Source organism: Etheostoma spectabile, chromosome 8, assembly GCF_008692095.1.
Source record: "Etheostoma spectabile isolate EspeVRDwgs_2016 chromosome 8, UIUC_Espe_1.0, whole genome shotgun sequence".
In the NCBI taxonomy this organism is placed as follows: domain Eukaryota; kingdom Metazoa; phylum Chordata; class Actinopteri; order Perciformes; family Percidae; genus Etheostoma; species Etheostoma spectabile.
The window spans coordinates 3,415,563-3,433,163 of NC_045740.1; the positions used below are offsets into that span (position 1 = coordinate 3,415,563).

The 17,601-nt window shown below is 38.4% G+C and overlaps 1 protein-coding gene and 1 long non-coding RNA gene across 2 annotated transcripts in view; one reads left to right on the plus strand and one right to left on the minus strand.

Moving 5' to 3' along the window:
- LOC116694092 (A disintegrin and metalloproteinase with thrombospondin motifs 20) overlaps nt 1-17,601 on the plus strand; it is an 89,001-nt gene that overhangs the window by 58,160 nt on the left and 13,240 nt on the right. The window contains exons 24-28 of the mRNA XM_032523564.1: nt 725-832; nt 2,522-2,686; nt 3,386-3,655; nt 5,579-5,740; nt 6,032-6,208. Coding sequence (XP_032379455.1) covers nt 725-832; nt 2,522-2,686; nt 3,386-3,655; nt 5,579-5,740; nt 6,032-6,208 — 882 coding nt within the window. The remainder of the gene's footprint in view (nt 1-724; nt 833-2,521; nt 2,687-3,385; nt 3,656-5,578; nt 5,741-6,031; nt 6,209-17,601) is intronic.
- On the minus strand, nt 8,911-16,538 carry LOC116694109 (uncharacterized). The gene is made up of 3 exons (XR_004333069.1): nt 16,245-16,538; nt 15,285-15,338; nt 8,911-11,116 (listed from the first exon to the last, which is right to left on the minus strand). It is a non-coding gene; the product is annotated as an uncharacterized LOC116694109 (long non-coding RNA).

Below are 17,601 nucleotides of genomic sequence, written 5' to 3' on the forward strand. Positions count from 1 at the left end.
TCAGACTTGGGTTGTCATGGTTTATGGCCTATAACAGATTTGGTAAATTTTTTTTATATGAGAGCAGCTCCGTCCAATGTGGGATAAATGCCGGCTCTCCTAATTAGACCAGGCTTTCCCCAGAACGCACTCGAGTTGTCTTCATAGGCCACATCATAAGCTGGGCACTACCCTGACAACCAGTGGTGGACGGATGACATGCAGCTGTACATGTAATTGCTGATCAGGTTTGGCAGGGGTGCTCCTAAATTATGGATTTGATCTTCACCACAAACATTAATGAAGCGAAAGTCGTAACCAGCTGCAGTGACTTTAAATGCTTTGCTTTGACCCAAAGTCCAGATCTTTGACCCAAAGTCCAGATTATTGCCAAGGTGGACACAGACCATAAGGCTGCAGCACACATTACCTAAGTGGTTTGTACATAATAGCTCTTAGACCCTGACGAACACATTTCAGTCTCCAGATCTGTCTAAGTTGTTAGAGTCGAGGTCACCGCAATATGGACATGCATTGTATAAGATGGGTCTACAAGCATTGGGTAATGGAACTAAACAGTAAAAGTAAAGGTTTTCTTTTTTTTCGTCTTTTTTACAGCTGGAGACATCCTTAACCTGGATCTTTGCATCCAATGCAGTGTGTTTAAAAATATTTTTGTTTCAATGCAGTGATGTATGACTCACAATAATAATACATTTTACTGTATTTGCATTGTTTTTTGTAGGACTGTGAGATGCCGGCGTGTCCCTGGGCTTCTCCGGTACAAAGCACACCTCGTCCTGACAACTCTGCTCAGCTCCAGACTCAGTGGAGATATGGCTCCTGGACTGCTGTAAGAATTATTATTGGGTCTATTGGAGCATATTATCGTCTGTAGGTTTACCCTTTACAGTCCAAAGAATATATATATATGTGTGTGTGTGTGTGTGTGTGTGTGTGTGTGTGTGTGTGTGTGTGTGTGTGTGTGTATGTGTGTGTGTGTGTGTGTGTGTGTGTGTGTGTTTGTGTTTAATAGAACAAAACCATACTCCAGTAATTATTGGTTGTCTGCATTTGTGTTTACAAATATTAGGTTGACATATTAAACTTTATTGTATATCCCAACATTCCTTCATTGTACAAGACCATGATCCTCTTTGGCATTGTCTCTTATACCCCCTGCTGCATCTACACACACACACACACTTACATGCACACTCATACATTATATGGACACATACACAGGCTCCACTGTCTGGACTGAGAGGCCCCTCTGTCTCTAATACTTTGCATTGTTACTCGTCACAAATGAAGCCCAGATTTCATCTAAACACAAGTCTACGGTTTCTAAAATTGAACCCCATCTGTCAATCTGAAAGTCAGTGTGAGCTCACATGTCAAAGAGGCCAGCGCCAGTGTGGTCTTACAGACAGAAACACATACTGTAATACACACACCACATTCACACGTACACGTGCATACATTCCCCACAAGCAGCGGAACTGCCATCCTCTTTAGAGAGTCATTGATATGAGAGGGGTATTAACCTGCCTGTTTGAGCTGGAACCATTTGATTGCATTAGGTGTTCATCCTCTCAGAAATGTTTACTACTGACACTAAATTTCCCTTTAGATGGCAGGGGTACGGCTATAGAGTGTAAGCAGGTGAAAGTTGATCAGGGAGTCATTTCAGGGCACCAGTAACGGTAAAGAAAAGCATTTATCAGTCTGAGAAATGTAAGTCGACAACACGTCTGTTATTTCTTAGAACGTGATGTCAGGAAGTATTACGGAGCTGCAAGAAATCCTCTACAAACAAGCAAAAAAATTGGATAATCTAGATGAACTTTCTAGCATCAAACAAACAACCCTAAACCCGAGTCTATTTATCAGATCAAGACCATTTGCCTTGAAACACGTTGAAGAATTCAACGCAAATTGTGCACGACAAGATTTCTAACTTAAAAATATAGATTTAATCAAAGAAAAACAAAAAACTAAAACTTTTTTTGAATTGTTTTGCATTGTGTTGGGAAAACTTCTCAACTCACCGGAGGTGATATAAAATCTTACTGCACAGAAACATGAATCAAAGAAAAGCTGAATTAATTTTTATCATTTACCCATTGTGTATGCTTGTATAAGAAACAAGTGGCCATTTGGTAACTTGACATTTTTACAGTTTTAACTTTGACATAATTGTAGCTTACCAATGTCATGTTGTACTATACAATACCTAGGTAATTGTATATCTACTACAGGTAATATAGACCCATAGATACATAATATATATTGTATACAGTAGATACTATGCTCTCATTACCAATGTGGGCTGCCCATTCGCAAAAATTGTATGGCACAGCTTACGTAGCTTAGTAGTCATTTGTGTTGTGCATTGTCTAAACAGTGGCACTCTAACTAATTAATAAGTATAATGCAGCTAATGGCATCACTTTAAAAAACTCACAATACAAAAGAAAAATTAAATTCCACATGAGACAAATATTCATCTTAGTTCTGCTTGTATCTGCATGTACTTCAGTGCTCGGTGTCCTGTGGCAAGGGGAAGCGGGCGCGTTATGTCAGCTGCAGAGATGCCCAGGGAGGGGTTGCTGACGAGTCACTTTGCACCCTCCTGCCCCGGCCCCCCGAGTCCTCCGATTGCTTCAGCCCCTGTGGCCAATGGCGTGCTGGGGAGTGGTCTCCTGTGAGTAAAACACCCAACACTGTGTCCAATCAATAAGCTGTTTTCCACATCCGAGACTTTCAGTAATTACTCAGTTTATACTTCCCCCAATGTTAAAATAACTGTAAAACAAAATGGGCTATGATATTGTACAGTTAAGTATTGACTTGTGAATGTCAGCATGGCAAGAGCCAAAACTGTGGATGATGTCACTAAAAGATCAGTGGTGGATTAGTTTAGCTGGCAGTTAAGGAGCCAGGGATGATCTACAGATGCTGTCATGATCTTTTAATTGAGAGTTCATGGGAAATGAAGTTGCTTTAAATATAAAAGCCCAAATCAAGTTTCTCAGGACAAAGTCTTAAGTTCATTAAATTCATGTCAAATTTAATAAATCTCTACTCCCGTTATTCACAGATACAGACTCATGGAACTTCACATCATGAAGTAATTCATGGGCAGGCAATCTCCAGTCACAACATGTAGCATCCCATTAGTTTAGTACACAGTTGTCATAGCAATGCAGACTATAAAGTTGACTTCATACTTTAAACAAGACTTCTACCTTTGAAGGATAACAAGCACTCAAAGTGCAATATCAATATTAGAGGAAAATAATAATTATCTTCCAAGATTGTTGAAATTATTGTTTGTTTATGAAATTGACAGCCCTTCACTCACTCGGTTTTTAACAACTTGGTACTGTCTTCCCTATCCCAGTGTTCAGTAACTTGTGGTGTTGGAAGAACCACCAGGCAGGTGGTCTGCTCTAACTACCACCAGCCAGTGGAACAGTCTTTCTGCGACCCGGATGAGAAACCCGCAACAGAACAGGAGTGTACCACTGCACCTTGTTCTTCTATCAACCACCGTCAGCGTATCAATGATCAGCCCTACGGACATCCCCAAGACCCAGGACGCCATCCTGGGCACAGCAGCTGGAATGTACCCTCTGCAGACAACCAGTGGAGGACCGGACCCTGGGGCGCAGTATGTTCAACATGTGATCTTTGGAGAAATAGGGCAATGCAGAAGTATTTTGTATTGTGGTAGAATCATTTTAGAAATTCCATTTAGAAGTTGCATCATTTACTTGTCGTGTTCAGGAAACCAATGAAGATCTTCTCATGGAGCCATATCAATATTTTTTATTGACACACAAAGTTTTACTTTCATAAGTTTTTTTTTAATGTTAAGCCAGCATTATACATAGTATGTCATGAAGGTCTGTATGTGTCTGTCTGTAAACACATTCTTGTAAACACATTCACTTGGAGGTAGCAGATGTTTCCTTTTCCCAGGGCAGAGGACCATACATGGTAAAGGACCTTACAAACACCAAGGGACAGATTGAAATGCATACTAGGGACTGCAGAGTGTATATATATATATATATATATATATATATATATATATATATATATATATATATATATATATATATGTGTGTGTGTGTGTGTGTGTGTGTGTGTGTGTGTGTGTGTGTGTGTGTGTGTTTATGTGTATATATATATGCACCCGGCTCAATTTCATCGCAAATATAAGAGCGAGGAGCTGTTTTTGTAAAATAGACTGTAGAAGCAATTCATAGGTAGCATGAGTTTATGAGTTTCTTTTTTTACATTAATGTCACCCAAAACCACTTGTAGGATGCAGTAGGGCCTTTTAATTGAAAAGTAGATTAAATCTGCGTAGCCATATAAGTATATGGTATGTGCTGTTTCTCCCTGAGTTTGTGCTTTCCCTTGTGTATATGTATCTTCAGGAAAAAAGAGCCCAGTGTGTAGTTTTAAAGAGAAAATCTGCTCAATGATAATTGACAAAATTTCATTTAATTCCCCTAATAAGCACATTTCAGTTAATAGATGGCTGTTAGTCCATCAAAATACCTGGTTATTATACTGTGAAACTCTATTTTATTGATCAATGTAATATTTGTTAGAAGGATAAAATGTTTTGTGTGGTTTTATCTTGTTTTTCTGAAAGCCATGAGGTGAACATTGTTCTATTTGCTGAATACCTCCTCCCCAGCAGAGGCATTTATTACACTGTTCAGTCACACATAATGAACTTGACTAGAAGCGTGCTGCTGTTCAGGCTCACTCTGCGCTGTCCTCCCTCATATACAGAGAGCATTGAATGTGCTCACTCCCATTGACAGTGGGGATGTGTCATTTTAATTGGATGCAGAGGGTACTTACTGCTGTGTTCAAGGCTGTTGTTCAGTGTTTGAGAATGTCCTACATGGACTGATGTTTTCCATCTTTGGAACATCATTTTGAACAGTGCAGCTGGACTTGGTCTTGGCTAGACTCAGGTAAATTCAGCATAACAGGTTGTGTATTGTGTTTGTATGCGTGCGTCTGCATTTTTCTGGTTTGTAAACACTGAAATCACAATACTTTATTGAGTAAAATCTGTGAAATCCTTGACCACGCTATGTTATGTTAGATGATAGATCAGTTTTCACAAATGTATCCACTAGGGCTTTCTGAAGCTTCCAACCATATCACGTGGCCTTCTTCAGCAAATAGAACATGTGACATCATGTCATAATCCTATATTAGTGATATATCGTTTTCCGATTTTTTTCAAAACTTTTTCTGAAAACTTGAAGGACTTCACATCCATGTTAGCCAATAACCTGAGCATGGAGAACTATAGGATGCAGTCAACAGCTCCAGAAAAAAAGGACAAGGAGAAGGTTGAGTTTAGAATATTTAACATAGCTAAGAAAAAAGGATATACAAATGGCAAAACTGAAACATACAGGATGTCCATTCCACCTATACCAATCATCTAACTAAGAAATTGTGTTGAATTACTCATACTAGGCCTTTCATGCATAAAGTATCTGTTGCACCTTTGTGTGTGCATGTGTTGTTGTTCTCATTGCCACACTGTGCTCTGCAGTGCTCCAGTACTTGTGCCGGAGGCTTCCAGAGGCGAGTGGTGGTCTGTCAGGATGCTGATGGACACAGCAACAGTTACTGCGATGAGAGGGTCAAACCTGCCGAGTCCAAGAGTTGCGACTCTGGGCCCTGTCCTCTGTGGAACTACGGTGTCTGGGGAGAGGTGAGGTTATACTTAAAGTCTAAAAAAACAAATTTGTTGTCAGTCTCCTCCACTTTTTTTCCCCCACACACCATTTGTGTTTTATCCCTATCGTCTGTTATGTCTTCTCTGTCTGTATGTATGTCTCTCTCCTATCACTTGTTATACAAAAACCAGGCATTTGGCCAGTCTCAGTCTGAAACAACTGTTAGTTAGTTAGGTTACTAGTGTTATAAAGTCAGTGCTGAAACAGTTCAGAAATTTCCCACTAAATTATAATTTAATACACATATTTTTGTTTGCTAACCTCAGTGCACCCAGACCTGCGGTGGAGGAAGGAGGACTCGCCTGGTGGTTTGTCAAAGGCCTAACGGCCAGAGGCTAAACAACTACAACTGCGACATCCTGGACAAGCCGCCCGACATGGAGCAATGCAACCTGCAGCCCTGCCCAGGCTCTGCCACCTGGCACCGCCGACCATGGAAGCCGGTACGATAGTACTTACTCTTTTTTTACTTATCTTCCTCACTGAGGGGGCGTAACTGTGGTGTGTGCTAAAATGACTCCAGACGTGTGTACTGAGTGTGTTTTTAGCCTAAAACTGTAGAAGATCCTGAAGTGAGCGCTGGTTATCTAGCGCCACTGTTGGCTAGCCATCTCCAGCCCACCCAGATGAGCCCTTCAGTGGCATCGTGATGATTAAAATCAAGAAAAAAACCACAAAAACATAATGCTGCTCCACTTGGGGATTCATTAGAAACACATGGATCCCATTTTGAGCCAAGACTCAAGATTAACAGCTATAAATCGGGACAGTATTGTCCAACGATGCCATATATGTGTAGAGGCATAACTCTAGAAAATATTTATTTCATATATGAGGCGTGAAGTAAATGTTCTGTGTTGTTATTGCTGTCTTCAACCTGTATCCGAAGTACACAAGTGTATATTTGTGTATAAGAGTTAATATTATGACCTTTTAGCAACACGTGACTGTCGGTGTATTTTGTATGTGTATCTTTGTACAGTATGATTTTTTTTTTTCAAGTAGCTGGTTTTCCTTATTGGATATTCTATTTAATATTTTTGCTGGTGCTCTTGGTCAAACCTCTCGTATCTCCCTATGCGTAAATACAGTTTTGTACAGAGGAATATATTTTCAAACCATGTTTCATTTTATTTTTGATAATGTGTTTTTTACTCAATTTGAAATGCAAAACGGCTTCATCTCTTTCAGAATAAACTATTTTAAATCATCTACATTGTCACAGAAACAAACAGAAGACATCTTAAAAACAATATCCCAAAACTTAAATTAAAAGTAGTATATTAATTGTTATTTTAAGTTTTAATAAAGTATATTGTACAATATAGGATGTAGTCTATATCACATAGGAAAACAGGCATAAAGGCTTATAAACTACACTGTAATTACCATTTATACGCCTTTCTTCATCTGGTTCCTACTTTATGTACAATCAAGCCATTGGGCACACGCAGTTGTTTTTGTCTGATGTCCCGAAAACAATGGTTTGGCAAAAGGAATTATTTATTCTGTTAATGGTAGGCAGCATCAGTGCAGTTTATTGAACATAAAACTGTCAGAAATTCGGGTTATCATTGGACCGTTCTTTTTCAGCTTTCATCGTTGTCCATAAAACAAACTAAAGCACACAGATACCTCCTTATAAAGTTTGTGTCATTGGTTGTGTCTCTTTATTCCTTTGGCCAGTTTTTGTATTTCTGAAGGATTTTCTTTTTTTAAATGAAACTTATTTATTTGTTTACAATAGATTATTAATTGTTGCAGCTTTAACGTTTTATTCCATTTTAGTTTGATGTAACACTTTACTTGAATTATTTGTCATTATAAACAGCACCACTACTGGTTGGGGCCTTTTACAGTATACAAGGAGAATACCTGCTTGCCACTTTTGCCAGTGTTTGCAATAATTTGACCTGATCAGTGATATCAACATGCTATTCCAAGGGCAACTATATAGGCTTATGGGTAACAATCTTGCATGCGTGGCGTTGGTCCTGTTGTATTGAGTCACATACATTTTCAGATTCTAAGGCCAGCTTTGTTTCCAATTTGTACTTAAAACATACTACTGGGATAGGCGAGCATGTGGAAACTATTAAAGATTGATGGGAATTGCAGATTTTATCTTAATAATATGGTCAAAGGAAGCGGAAATTTTGTTTTTACTGACCTTCAGTGGTGAAACCCTTCAACTTGCTGCAGTAACGTAAAGGTGCAATCCAGGGTGTGTCAGTACAGCATGACATCACTGATAGGTGTGGTTACAGTTGCAATTAGGCAGCAAAATACTGCTAGCAAGTATCTAGTTACACTTTAAGGTCATTTAGAGTTTGACAGCCATATGACGACTTATGACGTATCCCAGCAAATTTACAGCTTTCTCTCAATGCAAGAGCCACAGTATGTTTTGAACACTTTGCAGTGGTTGTGCAGCTTTGCAGATTCAGGCTCCTGCAAACAATTTGTGACCAATTTTAAAATGTGACATGTAAGCACACTGAATTATATTTTGTTTAAGGCAACATGAAATTATCTTGACACATATTTTAAGTGAAGTGTTGCAGTTGGCTCTGTATTTATGTCAGTGTCCTCTCAGCAAGGATTTGTGCATTCTCCTTGTTTGTTCCTCTGCTTCTCCGGCTCTGTGTGTGTGTGCATGTGTGTGTGTGTGTGTGCGTGTGTGTGTGTGTAAGTGTTTCATTCTCAACCAAGATTTCTACTACAACCAAGACTCCTCAGCCATGGCAGTTTCACTCCCACTCCTTCATTTACTTTAACCATGTGGTGCAAAGTTGCTAAACTCAACGTGACAACTGTACTTTATTTTGCATATTTTGGTTGGTCGTTGCTCTTATTGCTATTTATTTCATTCACATGCAAATTTTATAAACATGTTGAATTGGCTTTTTCCCATTGTAAAGATTATTAAAGAAACATAACTGTGAAATTTGTGTTGTTTTTCAATACAATATTTTGCTGAAAAACAAAATACAGGACTGTGCCTTTAACAACTTTAGTGCTTTCTACTCTGACGGAAGAGCTCAATTTATGCTAGGTTATGAACACATAAATCCTCCTGATATCTCTCTAGGTAACAGACTTACAAGATGGGAAAACAAAAAAGACACAGTTCACTGCAAAGTAGTAACACTTGGAATATAGTTTATTGCTTTAACAGTTGTTGACACAGTAGTTATTCTATCATATATAGTAGTTTAAAACCCTTTTTAGACACGTACAGGCTTTGCTATACCATGGACATGCAATACAACCAGCAGTATATAATGTGTAGCAGAGGTACTATGAATGGTTCATAGAAAAGACTTGACTTGTAGGTGATTTCGTGGTATTTGACCTTCATTTGACTTCATTCTTTATAAGCTTTTTTCAGTAATCCTTATTTAATACATGCCTCTGCATAATGTAGTGTAAAAACCCTGCAGGCCTTTTCCTTTTATGTTTTTTTTAACAATTTATTTTGTAATGTTCCTGGAGAAAATATACACAGTCCAAATCAAATCTTTGGTGCTGGGTGGCACATCTGTTTACCATTGCATTAATGGAGCTCTCTGTAATGCATTTGGCAGGAGACCTACAGAGTATTACTTTTGCTACAACAATAATTGATATTAATGCATTCTGGCAAGGTTTGTTTAGTTGAGGAGATCCAAAAGAAAGCCACGGAAAGCCAATATTTAAAACTGCTGATTGAATTATGTATTTGATATTGTTTTGAGGTCATTCTTTAAAAGGAAACACACATTGAAATAGCTTTTTAAAGCACCTGTATGAGAAGTATTATCTGACAGTGTATTCAAATTATGTAGTTATTCAAGTACATAGTTTACCATAGGCTTCATGCAATTCATAATAGACAATATCAGTACATTCTATTGTAGGAAACCTCTAATTAACCAACTGCAGTGAAGCATATATTTAATATGGCTCTATATAAGGCAACAGTGAAGCATGCATGTGATACAACTAAAATCTTTAGACTTAAATCAAAGGGTAACATTGGTTATCAAATTACCTTTATACATGTGCCTTTTATCATTTATTACAAGAAGCTGTCACACCATTTTTTTAAAACATTTTAATAATTTCATAGAACCAAACATTAAACATTGTCTCAGTGAAATGGCAAAACTTGCTCATGGTCTTTTAGAGGACAAAGGGTAATAAAATGGTTAAGGGGTTCTTGTATTACGTAACATTGTCAACATATTTCTCATGGCTTCAGAGTGCGTCTTACCTTATTTAATGGCCTCTTCCGTTGGTAGCATCCCCAAAGTATTCTATGCTAAATATTGGTCACATTAGTTTGTAGCAGTAGCTCTACAAAAAAATCCTGGTAGTTTTTTCAATATATCAAATATATACTTATATAATATAAATAAATATATCCCCTTCTTGGGGAAGTAGTTAATACACTTATTATTCCACAGATACCATTACATTTTAGCCAAGCCATTACTATCTAGAACTTTCTGACAGGGAAATGGCTTTTATTAATGATGGTATACTACCCTCTTGACATTATTTACAAATCTGCACTGCTTTCTGATAAAAATTTGATCAACGAGTAATCTTTTATGCTGGCATTATATAACAGAAGGACAATTATGTCCAAAACTATTTTTCAAATGTCATTTCATTTGCTGCTTTAGTTTGTTTCTACAAAATAATCGGCCTCCATTCACCTTAGACCTATAATCATTTCTAATCTTGCAGTGACAGCTTCAAAATTAATTAATGATTACCAAAAGCGATATTTATTTTCCAAATACAGGTCATCAAAACATATTTGTCATATATAGAAGAAAAGACACAACACAATCATCACATTTATTGCACAAATTTATGATTGCAGACACAGTTCAACATAAACTATTAGGAATGTAAATATCATTAACTAATGGTAATTACCTTAAAAGCAATGTCAAAGTCAGTGTGTGCAGGCAGAAACAATAAGGCTGTGTGTGATAAATTGGCAACCAAGGAACCATTTTAGTAATTTATGCCTGTTTGTTCCTAACAAAAACATACCGTTTCCTGTCAAGAGTGGGGTTCCCATGGAGGGGGGATGGCAATTGAGCGTCTGTGAACTAATCATGTTGCTTAAAATGAAATCCACATGCACATCATTGACATACTTGACTTTGGCCTGAGGGCAGTGGGCGAGAACAGTCTCCAAACCTGTCACCCTGGGGTCAGATGTTTGGGACATTATTGGGCTTGTGTTTCCTGATCCTGCACATATGCCAGCCCAGTGTGAGCAATAGAAGCGGTGGCTGGAAGGTCCCCCTGGTCCTCACAAGCACGGTTCTTGTCATGGCTTCAATTTAAATCTGAGTGGGGAGATAGTGTTTCAATTTGGCCTTTGAGAGAAGCCAAAATAGTTCAGTTGACGATTTGCTGGATAAAAGTCAAGCACTATGGCCTACAGATTTTGGGACACCATTTAAGGACACTTGGGAGAAAACCAGATGCTGTTCAATGTTATCTGTTCTAAATATTTGGATCACAGTGTGGCTTTTACATTAGGAATGGAAGTCTCTTTTTGAGTCAAGCAGTCAAATAACGTGAAGATAGGCTTAACATATTACCCACTGTAATAAAGATAATTTGTTCACTAGCACTTGCATAAATATCCTCACAATTATATGTAGCTTAGAGAGCCGTCAAAGGATCATATTAATGCTGTCCCTGTAGAGGTTAAGCCCAATCTGGAAAGGAACCAGAATTGACCCCACTCAGAGTTGAACCATGATGAGTTTGTGCACAGCATTGGAAAAAATTAAGAGAAAAGCCAATCTAGTAAGGGTAGATGTTATTTTGTGAGTGATCTGGGTTTGGAGCAGACGCAGTGAGATGAAATGAGAGGAGACAGGGCGTGAAAGTCTGGAAGCATCTATGTTGGACTACCCCAGGCTTATCGAATGATCGGAAACATGCCCTTACTTTCACACAGGTTGAGAGCACCTGCTTTTCCTCAACTCATCGGACACGTGTTATAAAGTTCTTTTAAGCCTCTAGGAGTCACTTCTTAGATTCCCTTTAAATATATAGACTTTTCACATGAGGCTACCGCGTCAGACTTGTTGGGGCCAGGTCCTGTTCAAGCCTGTTGATGCTATCTAGTTGATGGATAGAAATGGAGTTTATGGGACTCAACATCTCTGTCAAAGAGCTTTTTCCCCTCTTAGGAGAGAGGCAGATATGGATTGGTGTGTGTTCAAACCCACTTTAAGTAACAGAGAGCTAATAGTCTATTTCAACTTCAAAAAACAACACTGTGTGATACTTAAGCTAGAGATTTAGCTGTACTTGTTTTGTGATGTCTGAGTGCATGTGCTGTACTTTCCATGTGACTTATACCTGTCAGGTCTGTTTCTAATGGTTCTATGTTAGCAGGGGCCACAGGTCGACAGATGTGAAGAAATTCCAGTATGTCAGTCAGTACCTGTTACACTATTCATCAAAGTTGTTTCCACTTGCTACTAAAAGACACAAACATTCAAAGGAAAAATTCACTGTGGAGTATTCCCGCATTTTATATTTCTATTCTTGTCATTATTAATTAATCTGTCAATTATTTTTGATTAATTGTTTGGTCTATAGTTCTCCAGTAGTACAAATGAGAAACTGAAACCATATCAAACATTTGCTTGAAAATTTGACTTAATCGATTGTCAAAGTAGTTGCTAAAACATTTTCTCTTGATCTTTTAATTGATTAACCAACTTGTTGTTGCAGTTCTATGTGCGTTTTTACAAGATGCAACATTTCAGCAAGGGAGCAGTTAGAATATGCAACTGCTTTCCATTCGTTTTCTGTTAAAATTACATAAGCTGTCAAGCTGGGCCTGTATTTTTGCATTACCAATGCCTCTATCTCTTTTCGTCTAGAGTGGCTTTTTCTCTCGTTTGAATGTTTACCATTGATGAAAGATGTTGAGTTTTCATCAACTGTTAACTGAGTCTACGAAAGGATCCTACTTGTTGAGTCTGAGGGGCTAAAACCAAACCTTAATGTTTAATTTTTATATTGTAGATGGATGAAAATTCTGCATTGCTGTGCTGGAAATGTATCAACCAAGCAGGGTACATCAAGAACAATTTATTATAATTCCACTTTTAATTTGTTTATTTTTCTCACTGCTACATTGTTCTTGAGTGGGTTTTTCATCTGATGGAGGCATTTGTCCAATGCCAAGGCCCATGGTCATGGCACAGGATGAGCAAAGCTTCAAAAAGAAATATAGTTGAAAAAGATTTTGGGTGCTAATTTATAAAAAGCAGTAGCAATTTTGGTAAACACTGCAATTTGCACTTAAATTCCGAGCTCCCTATCGCCTCTATAATGCTGCCATAAAGGAATATTGTAATTAGTGTTCTGCTTTTGGATTTGTGGCAATAAAACACACCCATACCAGGTATGAATTTTCCTCCATGTCCGTTTTTTTTTCACCAAAAGACCATGTCAAACGATATTATTCTCCTATATCTTTGTATCTTTTTTTCCTTCTTCTTGTAAATGTATATACAAGGTCAGGATCATCCACTTTCTGGAGCTTTTCCATACTTCGCTGTATGCAAGCTGTGGCAAGCTGGTTGCTATGACAGATTACAAAAGCAGCTGTGGAACATTTAGCAGGAAGAGGGACTTAGACTTGAACTTTTTGTGTCAGAGGACACTATTTTATGACTTTATGGCTGGTCTGTTATATTTATCAAGTTCTGTCATCAAGAATTAGATTTTTTCTGTCTTTTCTAAAGTTATTCCTCATTCCCATCTGCTGCAGAGTACTGATTTGAGCAGTGCTGGATGTTTCAGTGTAACAGTAATGGAAAAAGCTCTCACGGGATTGTTTGGACACACGGAAACACTCCGCTGTTTTGTCACTTCGTTTTGAATTATGGTTTCTTGGTGTATCTTTTCTGAGTGGTGTTGACTTAAAAAGGAAACTGCGTTAAAGAAACAGTATATGCCTACTCAACCAGTTGTTTATTTAACGTTTTAAACATGGCAAAGTCATACATTTCTGATTAGCCAATCAGAAGTATGCTGCAGCTCCTGCCGCTGACTGTCTGACAGGAACTGCATTGACAGAAACAGAAAATTATTTCCACATCATATAATCATTCACATCCTCTTTTAAACATCTGAAATTCACCATTGTAACGTGCTTTACTCTCAGCAAGAGATACCTATATTTTGCAGGTGGATATATTTTCTTGTATTTTTGTTTGAATACATCTTATGGTCTCTGTAGTTCAAAGCATGTTGTGAGATTGGTCATGGATAAAGTTAGTAAAGGTTAGCAGACCTTAGGTTAGTTAGAAGTCTGGTGAGCTATTTTGGCCTGATGGATAAAAGATCTATGACTCTTGACATTCCTCTGCCCCATGACGCTGCTCTTACCAGCTGTTCCTGTGTTGACAACATGTGTTGTTTTGACTTCTGTCTTTGAAACCTCCCAGCAAAACAAGACCATGAATCAGTCTGAATGTTCTATGACCCTTATCTTCCTCCCCCTTGTCTCCTTCTTTCTCTGGTTTGCAGTTTAAGCTATTTCACCAGAGAAAATGATGATACTGATCAAGCTATACCAAAAGACACACCACTATCTTAAGCATTCAGTTCCAAACTGTTACTACTTGCTCATTGCATGATTTGTTTTACAGATAAATTACAGTTTTGCATGAGCATTGTTGACCATATAGAGCAGTTACCTTTTAGTATCTCACAACGTTGACTTGTAATTAACATGTAGCACAGAGTATAATTCTACACTCCCTTCACACTCTACACTTGCAAGTTTGTTCTTGCTCTGGGTCAACACTGAGCTCCTTTGAAGAGCCCATGTAACTATAGTTACCATATGCTTGGTATTACCATCCTCTTGCATTGTAAGTGTGCTGCAATGTGATTGGAATTCGACCTCGGCGCTCACATTTTCAGATATGTCCTAACTTAGAACCATTAAATATAGGAAAGATGTAACCACAAACTCACTTTGTGATCTAAATTGCCTTTACTAATATCAACCTGTACTTTCATACTTAATAATGCATTGTTTCATTTAAACTTTCATGCTGTATTACTAACTAGTCCTGTTAGCAGATTGTGTTTCATAATACAATTAGTTTCATTGTTAAAATTAAATGTAAGAATAAACTAGTATGTCAAACAATAATGTTAAATACAGATATCATTATCACTGATCTGGCAAAATCTGACATTTGGCAAAACTCACATCAAATGTTTTTAAGGGTCTTTTTGATTTCTAAGCTGCAACGTAAATTGTTGTCTTCAACGCTTGAGGCCATAGTGATCAGTGATCAAACATATGCATATTCACACACAAAGATTTTTTTGTGGAATCTACCTTCTCTGTGTGAGGTACTGTACAGTATTACTGTTGCTGCTTTGGTAACCATATTGGCTGAGTGACAGAAATTTAAACTCTTCAAGTTTCTTTTGGAACAGTTTCCATGTGTCCTATTGGCTTACCTGTTCACAGTAAAGCAGTGGGTGGGGTCATCTTGAGGTTGACGCCTGCCAGTCCTAGACAAAGACATAATTGCTCAAAAAAATCTGATATCAGTCTGGTTATCCTGTTAGAAGTTAGAAGTTATTGGTAAGACATCTTTTGTTAATTTAAACAAAATCAGCCATTTATGTTTAACACTCCCCAGGCTGTTTTATGGTTTAAATGGTTTAAAGCGTGAATTAGCTGGGGCTGGTTTAGCACTCAATTATGCTCCATAAATGTGAACCTTTATCAAATCAAGAAAGACACTTTAGAGCCAAAAAGTCAAATAATTAAGAGCTGGCTGTTCATTATGTATGGCTTTAAATATCAATAATCTCTCTCTCTCTCTCTGCAGACATTCAGTTCTGCTTGGAAGAAACTTGTTTCCCAAAGGCAGTTGAGTCATCCCATTTGGTAGTAATCCACATTATGCCTAGATGATCCTCACTGGATTATAGTAGAATTAACCTGCCTAATCATGTGAAATTAATTGCTGGGACAACGTGGGCGGGCAAGAGTGTTTCATTTCCCGTGTGACCCATTGATTTATGTGTTTTTTTCAAAGAGCTGTTCTTCTCCTTCATGTTAAAGTGAGAATCTTTCCATATATTCAAAATACTCTCACACCTCAGCAAGATATTATTGTAACACCAGAGCACCAACATAAGCTGTTCTAACGGAATATGACATTTATAGTTCAGGTAAAATACATGCACCAAATACTTAATACTATCATGATACAAAGTATGCTTTTATTTTTTTATAATAATCAGGTATACCAACCCTCAAAGGACATGCAGTCATTCATTTTAAATTTGACATTCACCAAACACGGGCACAAATATTTTTTACGCAAAAATAAAAAAGATATAGCAGCTAGATGGTAACTTGTCACACTTGTAGCGGCTGAAAGTAAGTGTCAAGTGGAATAGTCTTACCTGAGTGGGTGCTGGTGAGTGAAGCAGCCCAGCTGTAGATTGGTGAAGCAGAGGTCCCTGAGTCCTTGCCCTCTTCTTGCTCTCAGAGGTGAAGCTGTCCTCTGGTCCCACGAGCTGTGCCAGCTCTCTCCTGTGCTCTGTTTTACCAGCCCTGATTAACTAATGGCTGACAGATGAGGTTGGCAGGGTGGAGGGAGGAGCACATCACCATATAGCGTCTTTTCTCCCACCGCTAAAATGCAGAGACAGTTCAGCTGGGGGAGCACAGCCCGTATGGCTGCGATTTCCTTTCTTCCTCCCTTTTTTTTCCCCTCTTGCTTTTACAGCGGTAAGGAGTGGCTAACCCTCTGCCTTCCCCCCCCCCCCTCCAACATGTTTGCCTGTCTTTGCTTTTGTCTGAGGTAGAGGGAGTTCTGTTATCATTTTTTAGTGAATCCGCCATGCTCAGGACTAGTCACTCAGCTCTGGCCTCTGGCTTTGATGTTCTCCGTCAGCTGTGCTGGCCCTGTGTTTAAAATGCCTCGGTAATTACAATGTGTACGATGCATGCGTGTGCATTGTCAACCACTGCCCTTAACCACACTTAAGAAGAAAAGGCTGGAGGTGGCTTTGTTTGAAGGGTTCAAATGGATGCTCAAACGTTGATCGGTAGAGTTTTTTTAAACTGGGGAAAAAGGCCTTTTAGATGGAGAAAGAAAAGACAAAATCCTCAAGAAATTTGCAAATTTAGATTTCCACGGTCCATCATCTGTAGTATGATCAGAACTATGAGCACACAGAAAAAAGAAATGTGTGTTTGGTGTTATGCAACATTCTGAGATCATAATTAGAGGACAATGCAATATTATGTTGATTATCTGGACTGGAAAATATGCTAAGACAAAATGCAACTCTCCTCGTCTTGTGTATTCGATTCCAGCACCCCATTTTTGGAGTGGCTTTGTATGGGGGCGCTCACTCGTCAAGCAGAAATAGCTTAGCACCCTAATTGCTGTCTGGTCTCATGGGGACTGAAGAATATTTTCAACTACAATCTCCGGCAAATGCTTTTTCAGAGATGTCAGGGTGTCTGGTTTTTAATCATCACATTTTTTCCCCTTCTTCGTTGTTGTCTCTCTAGCTTTCCTGAAGTATTTCTGTGTTCCTTATTCGTACCAGATGATTGTCTCGCCGTGTGCATGCATCTATGTTTGCGCTCTGCATCTTTTCTTCCTCTTACATCGGCCTCTGCTATTCACAGCAGCTCTAAAAGTAATTCTTCTGTTTACAGGTTAAATAGTTGGCTTCATTCCATCAGTGTGTGAGTGTTTGACAAAAGCCTTTGGTGAAATCCATTTAAGTTGCTCAGTTAAATTAG